Raw genomic sequence first — 21,598 nt, forward strand, 5'->3', positions numbered from 1 at the left:
AGAAAATGAATGTGGCTGGAACTCATTAATTAAACAAAATACGCCTAAGTCAAAGACCACATGTTTTCTTTTATATGTGATCCTGTATTTTAATATCCATTCTCCTTTCTGTGTATGGAGGGGACACTGCTTTAGCATTGTGAGCTCTGCGGTCAGAGAAAGCATCCGATGGCATTGTATTAACAGTTTCAGAGCCTGGAAATAAATAAGGCCCACAGTGTGTTTGCTCAGTTCTGCCAACCCAGGTGCAGTGTGCTCTCTGCTTTGGTAAGGTAATGCTGTCATCTTTGTAATGAGTAACTTTGAAAAATTACCAGCTGAACTGTCAATTGTTGTTTTGTCCAGCTTTTATTCTGTGCTTTTCACAGGTTTTTAACCTAGCTTTTCACACTTTAATAAGCATCAGCAGTCATTACGGAATTCTACTATTCTCTTATTACTAACATTTTTTAGAAGTTGGGTAAAATAGAAACTAAATCACCTATTAACATTGTGTGATCACTGTGATTAAACTCTTGATAATTTAAACATAAGGAAGATCATTTTGAGAACGACGATTTTAATATGATGGTTCCTCATTGACTGATTGGCAAACATCCTTCTCAAGTGTGAAATCTGGAGGCTGGAGAAGGCGCTGAGTGGTTAGGAGTGCTTCTGGCTGCTCAGAGGACCTGAGGTTGGTCTCCAGCACCCATATTAGGTAGCTCACAACATTCTGTGACTGTAGCTCCAAGGTAACCACGTGATGCCTCCCTTCCTAGGGCACTGTCACCCATACACACACACACACACACACACACACATAATCATAATTGAAAATAAGAGACAAATCATTATTTAAGGTCTGAAATCATTGCTGATTCCTCTGTGAAGTGTGTGACCTTGTGTTTTCCTCTGTTCATCCTTTATCTTCCCACATAGTTGTCCGGAATGACTTTCTGACTCTTCACCTCCTTAACATGTGGATTATATGTTTTACTGTTAAATTATTGTTTTATATATAATTACAGGACTTTCTGTAAGCGAGTATGGGTGTTACAGCTCTTGAACGGCAACGATATCCTGACTCATCAGGAAGCCAGGATATGCTTAGAGTTGCAATAGGACAGTTCCAGAGGGGTAGAGCCGCAATAGGACAGCTCTGGAGGCTGGAGCCAGAATAGGGACAGCTCAGGCCTGGAGGGAGAGGTGTCCTGGCTTGTGAGGAAGCCAGGCTACCTGAAGTTGGGATGAGGTGGAGAATGGTCTCCCTGTAGGATGTAGCAATACCACTCTTCTCCTGGAAAGCCACTTCAGCCGAGGTCTGTTGTGTCCTCTTAAGGGAATGTCCTAGCAGAGTTATCTACTTCTTCTTTGGCCCAAAATGTTATTTCTGCTAAAGGTGAAGCCCCTGCAGAAATGTAGCAATCTCCACTGCTCTGGCAAAAAGTTGATACTGTTTTCTGCTCAGTCTTGCTCAGCCTCCCTAAGGGAGCCTCCCAGCAAGGTTCTTCTGTTCTGTTTTATTCAGCCTTGCTCAGCCCACCCCAAGGGAATGTCCCAACAAGATCTTTCAGCTCAGTCCCCCAAAGGATATCCCAACCAGGTTCTATTCTGCACTGGTGAATGAAGATCTTCACCCAAGACGCCTTTGAGAAAGAGATTTATTTGGGAAGGAGTCCAGGAGAGCGGATGTCTCTGCCAGGGTGGTGAAGGACAGCCAGCAACTGAACAGACACAGGGACTTATATAGGGCTTCTTAAGGGCAGCATTTTCCCAGGGAGAAGTTTCTCTGCTCAGGAATTGGTTAGTTTTCCCTGCTCGGGGATTAGTTAGTTGGTCAGGGACAGAGATAGCTCTGATTTAGGGCCAAACTGTGTTTCTTTCACTGGTCCTTTTTAACCTTTTGACTCTAATTCCAGGGCCAGGGCATATTTCTTTAACTGACTCTGATTCTAGGGACAAATATTCCTTTGACACTAGTTTCAGAGTCAGGGCATGTTTCTTTGGTTTGGGTTCAGGGATAAGGTGTTTCTTTTCCTAACTCAAGTCTTAGATTCAGGGTGTGTTTCTTTTACTGACTCTGGGTTCACAGTCAGGATGCTCAGACATTGTTTGGTTTCCTACTTAGAAATTGGTTTGTTTTATTTCTGTTGATCAGGGACAGAGTTGGCTCTGGTTTCAGATCCTGTGTGTTTCTTTCCCTGGCTCTGGAAGAGTGGGTTTCTTTGGCTGTCCCTTTTACCCAATACTTTCAATACAGATTGATGATAGCCAACATTTGCCTGGCAATTTTAGAGTATTATTGTTTTATTTACTGTGTTGGTGAGAGTGAATTGAAGTAGTAATGATGTAACCAAATAGGTTAGGTTTATGGAAGGTAAAGGAGTCATTTAAAACAGCAAAGTATGATATCATGTCTTTAGGTTTTGTTTGACTGGGCTGCCCTTGTGCCAGTGTCATGCCGACCTTGTCACTGTGGCTGTATACTATATTTTGAAGTTAGATAATGTGATAGTTCTGGCTGAGTGGTTAAGGGCACTATGGCTGTTAAAGAAGACGAGATTGGTTCGCAGCACCTGCATCTGTGTTCTTTCTGCATATTTCTATGGTCTTTTGTGTTTCCATACAAATTTTAGATTTTTTGTCCTATTTCTGCTAAAAATATCATTGGAATTTTGATGTATGTTGTATAGTCTATATATTACTTTTTGGAATCGAAAATATTCACAGTAGTAACCCTGGAATATGGAAGGTTTTTCTATCTTTCATTTTTCAGCACATTGAAGTTTTCCTTGTAGAGGTCTTTCATCTCCTTGGTTAGGTTTATTATGAATGTGCTATTTTTACTAATTTTATTCTTAGCAGGTTTATTACTGTATATGAATTTTGGTATCCTACAACCTTACTGAAAATATTTATCACATCTAAAACTTTTATAGTAAAGGGCATGGATCTTTAAAGAGTAGAACTGTGTCATCTGTAGCTTTTGTTCTTTCTCTCTTTGTTTTCTCATTGTCCTATGTAAGACATAAAATACTACATATACTGCATAAGAATCAAATGAGGAGGTGCCCTTAACTTTTACATTTAAGGGAAAATGTTCTCAGTTTTCTCTCATTTAGTAAAATATTGACCACTGGGTTTTTTCATATTTAGCTTTCATTATGTTAAGATATATTTTATTTATTACTAATTTCTTCATAACTTATCACAAAGGGCTGTTAAAATTTTTCTAATATGTTTTATGAATATATAGAGATAACCATGTGATTTATGTCTTTATTAGTACTGTATACTACATTTTTTGAAGATGTTGAATCAACTATGTACTTCATAGGATGAAAGCAATTTGGCTCTGTTATATGATTTTTTTAATTTTTCATTATTCCAGGATAATGTCATACATGAATCCAGTATCTTTAGATTACATTTATCCTGGGCTGAAGAGATGGCTCAGCCATTAAAGGCTGGGCTCACAACCAAAAATATAGATTACATTTATCCTGAAATCCTCCAACTGCTACCAGATCACCCCACCCACACCTCCTTCCCAACTTCATGTCTATTTCTTTATTTACGCATGTGTGTATGTCTATGTGTGGGTATGTGCATAGGAGTAAAATGCCTTTACAGAGGTGTCAGATCCACTGGAGCTGGAATTATGAGCCTCCCATCATGGTTACTGGGAACCAGTCTTTGGTCTCCAGCAAGAGGAATTCATGCTCTCAACCACTGAGTGATCTCTCTAGCCCCTTCCTGTTGTTGGAGGCCACTTGTTCATTTCCCAGCTGCCCAGACTCCTGAAATAATCACACAAAAACTATATATTTGCAATACTGCTTGGCCAATAGCTTAAGCATATTTCTGGCTAACTCTTATATCCTAAACTAACCCATTTCCATTAATCTGTGTATTGCCATGAAGCTGTGGCTTAACAGGTAAAGTTCTGGTGTCTGTCTCCAATGGGACTAAATGGCTTCTCCCTGACTCCACCTTCTTTTCTCCTAGCATTCAGTATAGTTTTTCTTGCCTACCTATATTCTACCCTGTACAGGCCCAAGAAAGTTTCTTTATTAACCATTGCTATTCACAGCATACAGAGGGGAATCCCACATCATCTTCAAAAAGTCAAGAGACCCTGGACATCTAGATGCCTAAAGAAAAAAAGATAATTATCCAGATAGCATCAACAAGCAAAGAGAATTATGGCTTATGAGCACAGGTCATCTGAGGGTAAGAATCTCTGAACATAAACTAGAATAATAGTCATGATTCACTTAAAAATCAAAGCGGGCTTTGGAGTTGGACAACGGCTCTGTCCTTCTCTAAATCCAAGCATGTTGTTAAAAGAAAAATTCAGAGTTTCTGTCTCATGTCAGCAGCCATCTGGTATGGGTCAGAAAGAAGAAAGAATTTAGAAAAAAATTACTTTTTTTCACACCTATTTTTGTCTCTATTGTACCTTTCATTGAAAATATGTCTGTATAAATAATGTTTAAGTTTTCCACAGTGAACAATAAATTTTCCTGCAGTAATTTTTGAAGTTTCCTGGAAGAAGATGGGGCCCCACAACAACCATTCCTGTTTTGGGTACCAGGTGCTCAAGATGGTTCCAACTTGGTTAGCTGAAATGGTGCACCTTTTTACAACATTCTGGCCAGAACTCCAAATAGAAACCTCAGAAAAATCCTACCAAATATTCAGAGACTATTTGCAGTTATACCAGACAGTAATCTTGAAACTTAAAAATCATTTTACTTTCACAGGATCCCATAGAAAGAACATCACCCCCATAACAGAATTAATTCTGGAATTAATTCTAGAAGACAAAGTCCCCTCTCCCAACAAAGTCTGCCTCAGGGTTAAGGACATCAATTAGGGGTTGATTATAATTAGTATAGGGTTGAGGGTTGGCAGGGGAATTATGTAGGCTCAGGTATCTCTTTAGAAGAAAAAAAGGAAATCGGATTGAATAATAGATTAGTGTGAGCTTACTCACAATAATAATAATAGTGAGTAATAGAGTGAATACTTGTGAGCTATTATTTACAGGCAATTTACATTGGTACAGATTCTTGTATATTGATACAAACTTAAATTATATTAAATATGTTCCTGTTTTTATCTATAATATTTGTATACCTAGGCAAAGTTATTTTGACATATTATATGCATGCATGTATCTACCTCTGCTTAAGACATTTTGTATATTGATATAATTTTAGGATATATTTTATCATATTGCAATATACATTTTTACCTCTGATCAAGATACTTATACATTGTTTACATTTTGAGGTCATTGGCCTCATTTGTTGCACAGTTGTTTAAAAATTGTTAAATATTCTAATATGAAGTCTTAGTCATTAAGCTATATAGGTATTAAGAATTATAGGTCAATAGTCATCCATGTTTTTCATACTTATAGTTAGAATAATCAGGTTCTTTAGATCATAGAGATTATATTCTGCATACATAGGTAATCTTCAACCACTTCAAAGAGCTGTAGAATATGGCATTTAAATAACTTAGGGTTCTGTTGACACGAGACACGATTCCTCCTGGCAGCACCAATCTATTCCTGAGAGAATGTTAAGCACCAAAGACACTCCACTTGGAGTTTGTTTTCTTCTTGCCAAAATTGGCCTTTGGGCAAGGAACTGCCCATGCCTTGACCACTGACAAAATGCATGATGTCCAGACAGAACATGCAGGATACAAGAAAAAGGGCTGTCAAATCTTGCCAAGACAGGATAAGATGGTTTTGAAATTTTTCCTGCCTCTGAAAATGGTCTGTCAGTTACTCTAGGCCTTAGCCAAAGTTGGCTGCCCAGCATTGCAAATGAGACTTTGGGTGATTGCACAGGTAGACAGTTGTCTCTGTCATTTTTTGCACATTTTGAAAGCTGCTCAATTATACTTCCTGCTTACTCAAGTAATATTATTTCCCTTCTCAGGTCTTCGATAACTAGATAGTCATAGTTACTTTTCTCTCATGTCTTGGCCAAGTTATTTATAATACAAGACTTAGATTCCTTAGGATAGAATAATTTGAAACATTTATCATATGTTTCTTGCTATATAGTTTTTGTTAACTATAATTCTAATTTTTATACTTGGTATTTGTTCTTATTGTATATAATTTTGTATTAGGCTTAGAACTCTTTTATTTAAACAAAAGGGGGAGGTGCTATAAGAAATCCTTCAGCCAGTTTCTTTAAGATACCTGCCAATTTGAGCATGGCCTCTTATACTATAAATGCCAGTGTAAAGCACCCACTACCTCTCTCTTCCGGCTGCTGGATTCCCCGTTCAAGCAGAGGACTGTGATTTGTGAGTCTACCCTTAAATAAATAACTCTTTATTATACTCAATTCTAAGCTAGTGTGGGATTTCTTTTTAGGGTCCATCTTCACCTTCCTTTTTATATTAACTCATTTAGTGCAATTAGTACTGCCCAAATGCACATCCCAGCTCTCTGGAGGCAGAGGCAAGCGGATCTCTGTGAGGTCAAAGCCAGCCTGGTCTACAGAGCGAGTCCCAGAAGAGGTCCCAAAGCTACAGAGAACAGAGAAACCTTGTCTCGAAAAATCAAAATAAATAAATAAATAAATAGGCAGAAAGAAATTGTTATCTATACACAAAGGAGTATGCTTATAATTCTCACAGTTTGGCAGACTGAGGCAAGAAGATCACTTGAGACCAGGAGTTCAAATTCAGCCTGGGCAACATAACATAGCAAACCTGCCTCAAAAGAAAAATGAAAGAAATTCGGGTAGTGTTTTTAACTTTAGTAAACTCATAAGGTACAACAGAATGACTTAGAATGAAGCGTGCTGACTTGTTCCTTCCTACATGCCATTATATAACTGTTATCTCAACCAATCCACTCCATTGTTAGAGAATTGAGTCACTGTGTTGGTGATCTGGCTCATTGTTGAATCAGTAAACGTTCTAACATGTGGTTCCATCATAGTGCACTCAGTGTATACATAAGTTGCTTAAGTCATTTAAATGTGTTTGCATTCCTGATTCAAGATGATCCAAATTAATGTTACTTAGTTCATAATGGAGATAGATAGTATTTTTAAGTCAACAGGCTGCATTAAAGGGACAAGAATCAGTTTGGCTTTTTATCCAGTCCTCCATTGAGGCTGACTTGCTTCTCGTCACCCTTTCTTTTTTGCAATAGAACTATTCTTGCAAAGTTACCATCTCATTTGAAGTTCTGTAAATCATATGATTGTAAATGTGTATTTTCATCTTTTTTTTCCTCATTGTTGAATTGCAACATTTCTTACATACATTTACTGTGACAGCTTCCTAACGGCTTCCCTCTCCCTGAGTTTCCCTCCTCTGTTTTTTCCCTATATTACAAACACAGCCTAAAAACCTGCGGTGTTTAGGGTAAAGGTTAAATAAGATTCTTATAAAATGGAAAATGTCCTTCCCAGTCTTGTAATTGAATACTCCTGAACTTCCTTGATATAGAACACATGGTCTTGATTGGCACACTTCCTTTTCTTGGAGTACCCTTCAGTGTTTAGTGATCTGTCTGCCCATCCACCCTTTAAGACTGGGTCCTTCAAGAAACTTTCCTAATCCATGCAGTCTCAGATAAAGGCCATAGGTTTGCTGGGCCTCGGTACCCTATGTGTCTCTCACAGCTCTAGCTTCTCATTGTTTACTTGTTGATTCCTCTGTTGGATTACTGACTTCCTGATATCAGGGACAGTATCTGTCTTCCATGACTAAACACGCAGGTACCCAACAAAGCAAACTGTAACACTGTTGCATGCCTTACACGGTATTCACAATAAATGCTGAGTAAGACTATTGAAGACATAGAGAACTGAATCTAAGCCAGGAGCTGGCAAGCAAAGACTGATTTAAGAGAAAGTTTTCGTGGTAGACATGACATTTGGAATGGACTGTGAAGTAGGGCAATGCTTGAGGAGGCAGATTGTATTCAATAGCTACTGAAAAGTGATTTTGTCCTAGTGTGCCAGGACTTAGGCTGTATGGGTCCTATGTAGTATATTGATTATCACTTATGAACACATGTATTTCCCAGAAGTGTTCCGCAGTTTTGTCTGTTTTGTGGCACTTTGTGTTGGGGGTGTGGGTGGACCGTGGACAGATGAGACAGCACTGTGTGGCGGTCAGAGGACAACCCCAGGGGTCAGTCCCTTCTTCCCTGGGCCAGGCTCTTTGCTGCTTGCCTCGGCAGTGCATGCAGGAGGCTAAGGGACCAGCCAGCATTTGGGAGTCTCCTGTGTCTCCCCCCATCTCTCTGTGGGAACACTGCTACCACAGGTGTGTTCTACCACACCCAGACTTAGTGCGATTCTAGAGATTCAAACTCAGGAGCTTATACTTACACCCCACGACCTTTACTTCCTAAGAGAGCTCCCCAGCCACTCCTTTGTGATGTGATTTATATGAAGCAACTATCTCTGTAAAACTTTATCTAAAAGTCGGAGTTTTTTAGCATAATAGTAAATATTAGGAAATGTTACTATGGCCAGGTTTCAGAGAAGTTACATGGTTTTAGCAACAATTAGATCTTAAAAAAAATCTCTTTGCCACTCAGAAAGAGCTTCATAAATGCTTTACAATGGTGTGTTATGTGTTAGTGCACAGGTCTCAGCAGGTTAATCTTTAGACCATTTGCAGTACTTAACTTAGATCAGTTTAGAGATCTTTTAATTATAACTGGTAGATCCTATTCAGGCTATATTAAGAGTTAAATAGAAGGCTTACTGTTCCCATTTCTAGGCATTGATATTACTCCTTCCCATTTCTATACTACAAGAAACTAAAATAATCACATCTCTTTTGCACTCAGAATAAAATAAATATTTCATAACTGTTTAATAATAAATACACTTTCTGTAGAAAACACTAAAATTCTATTTTTTAAAGACACAAAAGTTATGTGTTTATCCTTTTAGATGAAAGTTGTTTCTAATTATTTGAATGCTAAGTGATTGGGTTCTTTTCAGATGTACTACAACATGTCTGTTAAATCAAGGCTCTCTTTGCTAGGTCTTGAAGCCTTTTGTCACACAGAAATCTTTAAAATTACAGACTGTCAACTTGCATGTTGCTAAAGTCACACAGAAAAGATGTTTTTTGTGGGTTCTTCCCAACAGAAACACTAAATCATATTTGAATGTATATTAACTATGAGTTAAACGTTTTTATTCTCTGTGGAAATCCTTTGTTTTTAAAGAAAAAATATTTTAAAAGTCGCCTACATTAACCCTTGGCATAGGCTAACCTCAAGGAAATAATAATAGCTCCTGACTTGTTTCAGGTTAGTGGCTGTTGTTCCTAAAGTCTCAGCTTTAGAAGTAACCGTTTAGATCAGGGCTTAGGGCAAACTATAGCCCAGACAGGGTGCTTTGTGTACAATATTGCAGGGCCCCAGCCTCCCCAATCCGTTTATGCATTATCTGTGCTTGATTTTGCAGTGTGGGGTTTGTGAAGAAGTCTTCACAGCATGCCTTATGGCAAGGAGCTGCCATCCAGAAGAGGGTGAGGGATCTCCTAGGGAAAAGGATGGGGACAGTCGTGTCTGAGGGCTGCAGGTGCAGTTGGTGTTGCTGGGAACATGGCAGAGGTAGCGAGCTCTGTCTCAACTTGGGCTCTCATAAGCGAAGACTCTTTAGTGGCCAGCAGATCTTGGGTGTGCAAAGCAGGCAGGCTAATAATGACTTGTGTGGGATAATTTTTACATTATTGTGTAAAAAAATTAGCCTTGGCATTAGTCTCAACCCGCAGTGAAGAATAAGACCACCCAAGGACCAGCATATAGCAACTACATACTGACGAGAGAAGGTTACCTTCTGGGGTGATGGTTTTCCGTGTCTGGGTTTAGTTCAGATTTCACAAGTGAATGCATTTGCCAAAACTTGGTGGATGTGCACTGAAGATTTGGTCTCATGTATTTTATTCTTGCATAAATCTTAAGTTTTAATCTAGACAAATTCTAAGTAAATATTGGGCTCTAGTTAATGACACACATGCTCCAAAGTGGCTAAGGCTGAAATGCCAAGAAGGAAATTAATTAATGCCCCCACAGTAAGAAGATGGACTAGGATTTGACGAGCTGCTGTGATAAATGTCAATGCTAATGTATAGGTTGGGTTGTACATCTACTTATTATAAAGGTATTTCAATCTTAAGATATTTTCATAATGAGGCAGTAAGAAACTGCTGTGTACAGAAGCAGCCGTGAGACCAGCGAAGACATGAAGCCATTACTTTAATGGGTTCCATGTTTCATAAACAACTGTCAGTCATGACAACAGAAACCTTTGTCTATGGCTGAGCGTCTGACTGACTGATTCGTTGCATGTGGTCTGTTTCAGAGACAGTCCCTCTGCTAGCATCGACACGTGTGCGTTTCTGTCATCATTCATGAGCTCCAGTAGGACTCTGCTGATTGATGGGCCAGTGGAACTTCAAAGAGGCCTGCAGAGGCAGGAGCGGCATCTTTTCCTATTCAATGACCTGTTTATTTCAGCCAAAATCAAGTAAGTAACTTGTATATACTGCGAGTAATCATTATAAAGTTTAATTTCCTCTGACAAAGGCCACATTCTCCACTCGGTGCTTACTGTAAGAACGTCTGGCATGTATTAAATGCCTAATATCTTTTTTAAAAACTGTGTTCATGTTTGTACATGGGTGTTTTGCCACATGCGTGCAGTGCCCATGAAAGTCAGAAGAGGGCATCAGATGCCCCTAGAACTGGAGTTACAGAGAGTTGTGAGCGAACATGTGGGTACTGGGAGTTGAAGCTGGGGCTTCTGGAAGAGCAGCCAGTGCTCCTAACCACTGAGACAGTTCCCCAGCCCCTCTAGCTAGTATCTTTAATAAGGTGCTTGTATTTTTAAGTTGTTTATTAAGTCTTAGTTTAGGTCCTGTTTGTGCCATAATTCAAGTAACATAGTAGGGGCAGCGAAGAATATGATGGGAATCGCCACTGTTCCTCCAAAGCCGACATTCTATGGTAAGTGATGTAACAGGTTGCCTCTTCGTGTGTGTATGAAGAGCTGTAGATAGTGACCAATACTAGGAACAAAACTTAGATGCTGAAGTAGGAAGTAAAAGAAAAGGGCGAAGAATTATTAAAGGATAAAAAGCAACTAGCCATTAAAGACTTTGAGCGGGTGAGCTAAATAACAAATTCCTTCGAAACATACCGGCTTAAAACTACCAGTGTTTCATGGAGTTCAAGTCAGAACTCAGGATTATTTAAGTGGGTGGCTCTGGCTCAAGCCTCCTGACCCTGAGGGTTGACTGGAGGATCCATCTGGAAGCTAGCGCATCAATTCCTCGCTGGCTGTTGGTTTCCTTTCATTTGGTCTTTTCCACAGTACTCCTCATAACATGGCACCCCGCTTCCTTCCGTGAACACTTTCAAAAGTGATGACACTGTCATTCCCGACCTGTGCTATTGGCCACACAGAGCAACCTGGGGGACAGATGGAAAGGGACTTTACAAGATAACATCGAGACACAGAGACTACTAGGGGACACTTCAAGTTTAGAATCATGGGGAGTTTGGAATTTTCAGTTTCAATTGGGGAATGCCATAATATGATTCATGGTTTTAAATATTTACTCATTGTAAACAATGATTTGGAGTAAAGGCAAGAATAGAAACATAGAAACTTAGTCCCCTCTACACATCACTGCTTCAAAGACCTTACTCTCACTGAGCTTTTTATTCTCTGTGGTAGCGGAACTGGGGGTGGCTGTCCATGTGCTGCATCTTTGATTTCATCGCAGCGTTTATTTTTCAAATGGTCTGAATGGTAGGAAATCCATTTCCCTGGGCCTTCTCCTCACAGTTCTCAATGCCTTCCAACTACTTAAGCCTCAGACCCATCACGAGTATTAAATCTGTCAATTAGGTCAAAATATATTGTATTTTAGTATAAAGGGTCCAAGGAAGCCTTCTTAAGGCAGCTCACATTCTAGGTCTCCAGAGCTGAATGCTAATTGTGTTAGCTCTACTCTATTTTGTTGTTGTTGAAGTTTTCTTTTCTTTTCTAATTTAGGTTCTTCTTTGGTTATAAATTTTTAGTGCTTGCAAGAATATACTAGAAAAAATATTGGGGGGAAAACACTTAAGTAAAATAAGGTAATCTGTATCTCTAAAGCCACAGTCTTGACAACCATTCTATTTGAAAGTATATGGTATTTTTTCTTTCTGTTCCCAGGCTCATTTTCAGTATCTAAGTTGAAAGTGTTTAACATTTTATAAGTCGTATTTTTATGTCTATTCATTGAAATAATTTTGAAAGTAAGCAAGTTACAGGTAATTAACTTTTATGACAGAAATAAACTTAAGTTGGGTTTTGATCCAAATGTAGTACTCATCATAAATAGTCACTTTTTAGATATTTGCTGCCATTAATGCAGGAGGCATGAGAACAAAGTTTGTCCAGTGTTTCAAAGATCTAAATAATCGTCCACGTTATAACCTCGTGTTCCAAGGACAGGAGATAGGGACAATAAGACATTCTTTGACCTCTCATAACAAATACAGAACCTCCTATAAAACTCAAGAAACAAAATAACAAGAGCATCCGTTTTTGTCTCTATCTCACTAGATATAACAACAATTTTAAGATAAAAAATAAAATCAAGTTGACTGACATGTGGACAGCAAGCTGTGTGGACGAAGTGGGAGAAGGCAACACGAACGCTCTGAGGTCCTTTGTCCTGGGCTGGCCCACAGTGAACTTTGTGGCCACTTTCAGGTAAGAACCGTGGCTTGTCCTTAGGCTTCCCTCAGATACTGGAACACTGTCTAGGACAAAGAGAAATGGTTTTAACAATTTCATGCCTCATTTTTAAGGAAAGTACTCTGCTCTGATTGTGTATTGAGTAATTCTTCCTTTGCCAGTGAAGTACTCAAATGGCTGGCTTTCCATCTGAAGGCTGTTTGATCAAAATGTGTAAAAATTAGTGGTGAATACTGGAGACCAGAAGAGTAGCTCACCTTGGGTCACCTGGGGGTTATTTTGTTGTTGTTGTTCTGTGAAAACAATTGAAATAAAAGGAGGTTGTGGAAGTAGAATCCAGTGATCCATCTAGTGACCCTCCCATCTGTAGTATCCAGGGTTTGTCTAGAAACCCTCCCATTGTTAGTGTCTAGGGTTTGTCTAGAAACCCTCCCATTGTTAGTGTCTAGGAATTTTTTTGAAAACACCTTCACTGAAGCACTGTTTACAAACTTGACGGTTAAGTTTGAATAAAGGGTAGTTTTTGATGATTTATTTACTCTCGTCTTTTTAAATAAATAGCTTTTATGTGACACAGATAATGTATCAAAGTACTTTTGTATGCTCAGTTCTGATTTGTGATGTGGTAGTCATTAGCATATTTACCACGTTAAAAAGTGTAAATTAGTTTCCCAAGACTCACGCTATCCAGGGGATCCCACCGCCTTGTCTAGCCTCTGTGAGCGCCCACACACATGCGGCACATACTCATACAAGCATACACAACTATGCAATTGTTATGTTCCATGACAAAAGAGTACATAATATGCCATCTGACTGCCAACTCTGAAAGACTGCTTATATGAAGATAGTTAAGCAATAAAGTTAAAACAAATGACAAATATGTATTAAATATTATTTCTGAAACAAGAAAATGTTTTCAGTTACAGAGACTAGATTTATTACTTTTAAAGTTTGTGACTGACAGGCTCACATAATAATATAACTGGCTGCATTTTTAAAATTAAAAATCAAATTCAGCAGTGGCAATAGAACATATTAATTGTATATACATTCATATTAAGCAAAAGGTTTTAGTTATTAAAAATAAATTTCCTTTGGAAAATCTACTAAATTACATTTTGCCATGTGCATATGAAATGAAAAACATGTTTTCTGACAGTAGATTGGCTTCTGGGCCAAGGCACTTCCATCTATCTGCCAAATCTTGCTTTGATCTCAATATTAAGCATTCTTTATATTTTTATGAATGACAACTTAAATTGGAAAAAAAAATCACTTGCAGAGAGTAATTAACCCAATTTTACAGGTATGAAAATTGAGGCTCTAGGTAAGTGGCTGCCCATGATCATCTAGCTTACATAAAATTTTAAAACCAAATATTTCGTTTTCAACTTAGATATTCTTTCCAACAAATAAGCCTCCTTGTTCCCAACCTGATACCATAGGTGAAAAAACAGTGGCATATTAAAATACGTCTGCCTTGGATCCACCTAAGTGGATCCAATAAACCATCTATCCTGAACTGTGTGATCTTCCCCAGGGGACTGAAACATGTGTAGCATCTCCTCAGTGGTCACACGAAGCTCGCAGCATGCGTGTACAGCTGCGATCATGACATCGGGCTATTGATGCAGTTACCTGAACCTCAGTGGTTTTGTGAAGCTCGCAGCATACATGTTCAGCTGCTTCATGACGTCGGGCTGCTGATGCAGTTACCTGAATTGCCAGGCTTTAAAATGTTGGCCTCAGTATTTTCTATGGTTTATTTCTTTCCCATTTTCTTTGATTGCAGCTCTCCAGAACAAAAGGACAAATGGCTCTCTCTCCTCCAGAGGTATTTTTTTCAGCACACATATTTTTAATGTTATTAACCTGTGGTGAAACCAAGCATGTTACTACGGAGATAGACCCTGGTGATGCCCCTTCTTCTCTTTAATGGAAATTGACATTTATCTGCAAAATAATCTATTGTTCAGGTTGTGCACCAGCTAGAAAATACTGTAAATAGCATTCTCTCATTACAAGGACTTTTTTCTAGGAAGGGGAACACAAGGGTCACAGAGTTAAGCACATTAGAAAGAAATGAATCGCTGATGTCTTCTCTCTGTGTAGTCTCCAGGCTGCCAACTGGAGGTAGTCATTTCTTCAGAGTGCATTTTAATGCCTCATATTTGCAAGTTTTATTCAAAGAATCTCAAAATTGGTTATTATCCCCACCTTTGACTATACCGAATAAAATGGCCAATGTGGGTTTATCAGCTAGAGGCGAAGTTCTTCCCTTCTTCCTGTTCCCTCCCCTCATTCCACGCCATAGGATACTCAAGACTTACACCACACCAGGCAGCTAAATGAGAAGGGAATTCATTGTGCGGTAGTAGTATGTAGTCAGGAACTCCCCTTCAAGGTGCAGACCTGCTCAGAGGAGGAAGGAAGGCTGGAAGGACAAACCATCACTCAGAGGTACCTTTCCCTGGTGTGCCTCCAACACCTTGTCGTGGATGTCCCATTGTTTTGGGGCCCATGCCTAATGACCTGGGTGAAAATTCTCTTTCAGCCTATCATATAATCTGATGGTGCTGAGTCTTTCATATGTCCTTCCGCTCACTCCACGTTAAGAGCATTAAAGTATATTGACAATATTATCAAAATTGGTTGATTTTTTATGAATCATTAGTGAATCCCATCTGACTCAGTGTTTTGGATTGTTGCATTTCATTAGATACATCAGTCTAGAAAAAGAGAAGGACTATCCGAAGAGCATTCCCCTCAAAATCTTCGCCAAGGACATTGGAAACTGTGCCTACGTAAGTGTTTCTGAGCCAGAAAATTAAATTCCAGGTCCCTGATCAGGTAGTAAGCATTGTGGATGAAGAAAAGAGGAGGCAGGCTGACAAACTGTGTGTGCTACAGAAGGCAGGCATCATGAAGGACCATGGTAGGATTTTTGTACATCTAGGTGTGTCTTATATGCATGAAAAGCAAATGCTAGAGAGAATGAAGAAAGGAAAGTTCATATTTACTGCGGTATTTAACATTCTCCCTTGGCTAGAACATTGCTTGTCGGACATCTCTTCTCATGCCATGAGTATTTGTCTGGGTCCTCTCAGGAGCAGCTGCTGGAGCTTGTAGTGACCCCACAGGAAGCATCTGTTATTAAGTAGTTCTTCCAAGTTGTCACTTTAGTTGGGTGGTTTTGAAAACTCATTCTCTGAATTCTTATGGATTAAATTCCTGAGATTAAGAAATGGATCAGATAGAGGTGACATTATCCCGGGATCGCCATGTTTTTCTGATACATAACATCAAGTTGTTAGCCTCAGTTATGTATTCATTGTTGGCTGAAATTGTAACATAAGAGCCAAGCCATTATTAATCATGAACAAGATGGGAACTTGTCTTTTCATGATGTTGTGGGCTCTAATACTACATGGCAGCTCTTGGTCACAGTCACTGTGCACATGCAATGTAGTTTGTGAGGGTTCTGTTTTAGTCAAACAAACATTCTACCCAACTCTTAAGGGCCAGTTCTCACTGCTTAAAGGATATACTCAAATCTTAGGACTAAGAAACCCTAGATCTCCTCCAGGAAAATAGAGAAATCAAAAACAAAACAAGCAAAAGCCCTCATGTGTTTCTGCTTGCTTTGATATGATTGGTTACATTATTTATCACATTTAAGTATGAAAAATAACATGTTTAACCAACTGATGTCCCACTCATTTTTGAATAAAAGATTCGAGATGCAGTCATGGGTAAGTCAAGGTACAATGACATTCTCAGGTTCTTCCCTGCATGGGTGTCAGGATAGAGTCTCTGTTGGGGCTCACACATCAAGAGTGAACCCCCAGTAGGAATGCATTCATGAAAGTAATGCTTTTATTCTTAGCCTTAAGTTGTATATAATTCATTGATGAATTTTGCTAAACTCAACACATTTTTAGTTTTGTCTGTTTCATATTTCGCTAGGCAAGAATCACGGTATGTTGTGTTTTCTGTGCCCCAGAAAGGCTGCAGGGAGATGCACTCCCGTGACTACAGTGCTGAGTAGACATGTACCCAACGGGAAAACAATCGCCTTAGACACTAGCTACACAGGAACATGAGCACTTTGCTATGTAAAAGAATTTATGGCAGAGTTTCTTAAATTGAGTGGTTGGATTTTGATACTTGGGGAGGAGCAACAGAGACTTTTCTAAATGCTGTTTTAGATTGAAGCCTGGCTTGTGCCATTTTTTTTTTTTTTTTTTTTTTTTTTTGCCACTCTGGTAGGTGCCAGCCATTGGGTCTTCCCAATCCTCCCTTTTAGACTCTGAAGCCTTTTGGTATAATCTTTGGGAGTAAAAGAAACTCATGAAATCTGTGTACATGCTTTTCAAAAAACTGGTTGAATTATAGTCTGTTCTATCAGGTAATTGATAGCTGAAAAATCTGTTGCAGACAGACAAGTGATAAATATCAGTGGGCCTCACCTTTTCTCTTTTATGTTATTATATTTGCACTTATGCAACTTATTTGCACCATGTGAGTAAGCCCTGTGTCAAGGGCCAGAGCACTAGTTGCTAGTTTTTTCTAATAATTTTCATATGTTCTTAAGTGTGTGGCCAAGCTAATTTTCAGTAGTTTGCATTGTATGTGAGTCTTTTGGAGTCCAGCGCACTTTCTTGATGTTGACGCTGTAGCTGGTTTCTCTCTTCTTCATCTCAGATGTCTTTCTGTTAGTGGAGAACTACAGTATATGGCCCTATCCAGTTGACAGAATGGGTTTCCTAGAACCTTGGCTTTTTCGTGGGCTCATCTCTTTTAAGCCATCAGAGGACTGTTGCACTGCAAACCACAGTAGCTCCAGTGCCAAACACTTCGGAAGTTCTTATTCGCACACCTTAAATCCTTTTAGTAAGCAGTTCCAATTCTGGCCCCTCCTTAACTGATTTCATACCAGAAATAAAATAAATGGAACCCATACTATGAAAACAGCACTCGACAGGAGGAGGGTCAGCTCTGTCCCTGCTCTTGTAGCGACAGAACAAATGAATATCCTTGGTGGTGTGTATGTGTGTGTATAAGGCTGGGAGTGGGGTTCACATTCTCTGATGGAGCTTTCTGAAGCACTTTTATTTTGTGGGCCACATCCTTTAAGAGAAAGGGATGAGTTTATGGCCATAATGTACCAGAGAATGAAAGTGATTCTTAGGAGGCTTTGTGTTCCACTCTGTCCACACGTGAAATCAGCGTCCACCTTTGGATAATCGCCTGACAGTGATCTGTTCACCAGCTATAAACTCTTCATTTGTGTCTGTATTTTCCCTCCACAGTTTAAAACCATAACAGTAATGAACTCAGACACAGCGAATGAGGTTATCAACATGTCACTACAAATGTTGGGGATAACTGTAAGTTACTCCTGCCAGATTTTTTTTCTTTATATAACATGGTCTTACTGTGTAGCCCAGGTTGGCCTAGAGCGTTTGATTCCTTTGCATCCACCACCTAGGTACTCTTTTAAACTTTGGTATTTTGTACTCAAAATAATGTTTAGTAAATTAGATGTAAGTATGATCCCTTCCATCATGATACAACCAATCAAAAAGTTACCTTTGCCCCCAATGTAAAAGCAGGAAAACTTGTATGTTATCATGAATATGGAAACTGTTCTATCCTAACACCTCTGAGATCTGAAGACCATCATGGTTAAACTAGAATTTTAGAGTAATCATATATATTTTTATCACAGGTCCTGCATACATACACAGAAATTTTGGTGAAGGGTTCATAGGAAAGTTGTCACTTCCTTTATTCCCTTATCACTGTTCCACTGTCCATCACTTCCTTGAGCTTGTGATGCTGCTTTTGTCCTAAGACTCAATCCCCAGATGATTACCAGTTCCCGAGGTTTTGCTCTGTCATAGCTTTTGTGCTGACTGGCTTCAAGTCCTAAGGATGACAGCTGTTTCCTCTTAAGAATTAGTAAATAAAAGCACAGCTTTGAATTCTGTCATAGATTTGAAGAGCATTACTGAGCTGACCATGTTGGTCTGTCTCACTTTGAACCTGACCCTTAGGTTTTTGGAGTGAGTTGCGAACGTTGTTAGTAGGAACAGTCAGAATACTGAGAATGAGATCGGGGAGAACTGGAGAGCTCCTCCCTTTGCCCCCACCCCTGCCAGCACCCCATGGAAAGTTCCTCTGTTAACTGTGGGGCTTTATTTGTAAATGTACTATGATATAAACCATTTGGAGGCTCAGCTGCAAAGGTGCTCGCTCTGAGCCTGATGACCGGAGTTCCATCCCCAAGACCCACTTGGGAGGAAGAGAGCATTCACCCCTGGAAGTTATCCTCTGGCCTCCACATTTGTTGGCACACTGCTCTAGTGTGAGTGCCCTCGCACATGTGTGTGCATACAATAAATGTAATACATTTTTAAAACTTTATTATGACATGCTACACTTAAGACATCGCATTATTGCTTGTTTTAGATTTGCTCTTACCCAGACTACTAAGCCCATAATTATAAAAGGAGACTGCTTTTTCATTTCCCAGCCACCCAGACCTGCATAATCACCCAGACACTATATTAATTGCAGCACTGTTTGGCTGATGGCTCAGGCATATTTCTAACTAGCTCTTTCTTATATCTTAAATTAACCCATCTCTATTATTTTATATTTTACCATGAGGCTCTTGCTTCTCTGGTGGGTATATGGCCTGACTCCACCTTCTTTCTCCCTCTATCTCTGCTTGAATTTCCCGCCTTGCTATATTCTGCCCTGCTGTAGGCCAAAGCAGACTTTTTTTATAACATATTCAAAGCATACAGAGAGAAATCCCATATCACATAATGATTCAAGGCAACCAAAATTTGGGATTAAAAAATATGAACAGTAGCCGGGTGGTGGTGGTGCACGCCTTTACTCCCAGCACTCGGAAGGCAGAGGCAGGCGGATCTCTGGGAGTTCGAGGCTAGCCTGGTCTACAAGAGCTAGTTCCGGGACAGGCACCAAAGCTACACAGAGAAGCCCTGTCTCGAAAAACCAAAAAAAAAATGAACAGTAAAATTTAGTAATATAGTTAAAATGTAATTAAATTTTATATGAACTGGATAAAGTTGGTATTTCAACATTGATTTCTAACCTACATAAGCATACCTTGGAAGAGAGTGCACAATTTGAAGTTAAGAAGGAATATTAACTACTTGATGGCGCATTTTCTCAGTTTTCTCCTTTAAAGTCTGATTATTCATACCAAAAAAATGTAATTAGGAACTGAGATTATTTTATTACACCCATTCTAAGATATAGCATGCAATGTTTCTGACATTGCCTAAAATTTGATTTTTTTTTTTAGATTGCTCCTCTTCTGTGTTCATGTACTTGGGGCCAGGAGCAATGTATGGTATATACAATAGCCAAGACCCTAAGAACACTAAGGCCAGGGCCTTAACTTAGTTACTAGTTAAATTTGCAAGTTAATAAAGTTGCAACAGACTTGGGTACCTCTATTCTAGTTGCACATGAGAATTCTGCCTTGTTCCTCCTGAAGGATTCAACAGAGTCCACATAGTATCCCTTTTTTTTTTTTTTTCCGAGAGGGATTTATAGTATTGTTGGATTATAAATCACTAGTGAATGATTTTACTGTTTTCCATGACTGGGCCTGTTCTCTAGAAAGAATTCTTATCCTTTCTGTCCCCAGGACTGGATGGAGTTGTTCAAACTGAAGTCAATGCAACTAGCTATCCACCTCCAGAAAGCCTCTTGGTTAAACACTGGCCTCTGTGACCTGACTTTAGTCTCACAGACAGCCCTGTTTATGGTTTTCTGGGTAAGAAGGTTGTCTTGCAGGGACACATTGGATGCTGTTCTCTGAGACCATCTGAGAGTCTCAGAAGTCAGGATCAGCCTTGTAGAACCAGGAAATGTAGCACCCTTGGTGGAAGGGCTTGCTTAGGCTGTCACACTCTGTGGACCACTGATAGGAAGGGTCTAATTCCATTGCGATTTGTGGGGTCCTAGGGCAACACAGGGGTTGTGGGCATGGGAGGACCACTAGTGATGGATCCTGTTTTTGAATAGACTAGAAATTGACTGTAGGAATAAGCACTACTATCCCCCAAACCATATGTACCCCATGAATCTAAATAACATAAAATGCCCAAACTCTCCCCATTCAAGTACCTAATGTAAGATTTGTTTTGGTGTTTCTTGATCCCAAGGGCTCCGAGAGAGATTACCAGCTGTGGGTGAATTCAGGAAAAGAAGCAGCTCCGTACCCACTTATCGGTGAGTGCCGGTCACAGTCTAAGGCGGCAGCGTGGTTCCTTTGCTCTATAATCTCAAGCCTAAATGTTACTCTATCAAGGGTTTACTATGAGCTAGACAATGGGATCTTTTCTCTCGGGCTGCTAAGGACTGTAGTTGGGAAACATATATTTTCCTCTTGGCCTTTTCACTTTATGAGCAGATCTTGCCAAGCCTTTTATCGGGGGTTTCTTCCCCGTGAGAGAACAGTGTCCACTGGAATTCCTCTTGATGATTTTGTTTTTCAGAGGCTTGGGTTGCCTGTTGTCATTCCTGCCCCTGCTCTGATGACAAGGCTGCCTCTATACAGAGTACTGTGTGTGGTATAGTGGGGCATTGTCACCCATCCCCGAGCATGTAACATCTGCTCTGTCCCAGAATTCCCTTAGCACCACAAAGAAAGTGACACTAACCCACTTTAACTCCTAAAGTCTTCATTGGCTAGTTTACCAGCTAACTAGTAATCCCCTTTACTAGCTCTTCAGCCAAATTTCCATTTGTTTTTAGGATTCTTTTTTTTTTTTTTTTTTTTTTTTTTTTTTTTTTTTTTTTTT

General features: G+C 39.4%; 1 protein-coding gene across 2 annotated transcripts in view; it reads left to right on the forward strand.

The window, feature by feature from the left end:
* Arhgap20 (Rho GTPase activating protein 20) overlaps window positions 1–21,598 on the forward strand; it is an 86,139-nt gene that overhangs the window by 38,647 nt on the left and 25,894 nt on the right. Inside the window, exons 2-8 of one of the 2 annotated variants that reach the window (XM_050156300.1) lie at window positions 9,459–9,522; window positions 10,359–10,523; window positions 12,612–12,761; window positions 14,542–14,583; window positions 15,469–15,553; window positions 18,062–18,139; window positions 20,960–21,026. In XM_050156300.1, coding sequence (XP_050012257.1) covers window positions 9,488–9,522; window positions 10,359–10,523; window positions 12,612–12,761; window positions 14,542–14,583; window positions 15,469–15,553; window positions 18,062–18,139; window positions 20,960–21,026 — 622 coding nt within the window. In that variant the 5' untranslated portion in view covers window positions 9,459–9,487. The remainder of the gene's footprint in view (window positions 1–9,458; window positions 9,523–10,358; window positions 10,524–12,611; window positions 12,762–14,541; window positions 14,584–15,468; window positions 15,554–18,061; window positions 18,140–20,959; window positions 21,027–21,598) is intronic. The other variant, XM_050156299.1, reaches the window with a different exon arrangement.

Source organism: Alexandromys fortis, unplaced genomic scaffold (genome assembly GCF_014885135.2).
Source record: "Alexandromys fortis isolate MF-2015 unplaced genomic scaffold, M_Fortis_MF-2015_v1.1 scaffold_89, whole genome shotgun sequence".
In the NCBI taxonomy this organism is placed as follows: domain Eukaryota; kingdom Metazoa; phylum Chordata; class Mammalia; order Rodentia; family Cricetidae; genus Alexandromys; species Alexandromys fortis.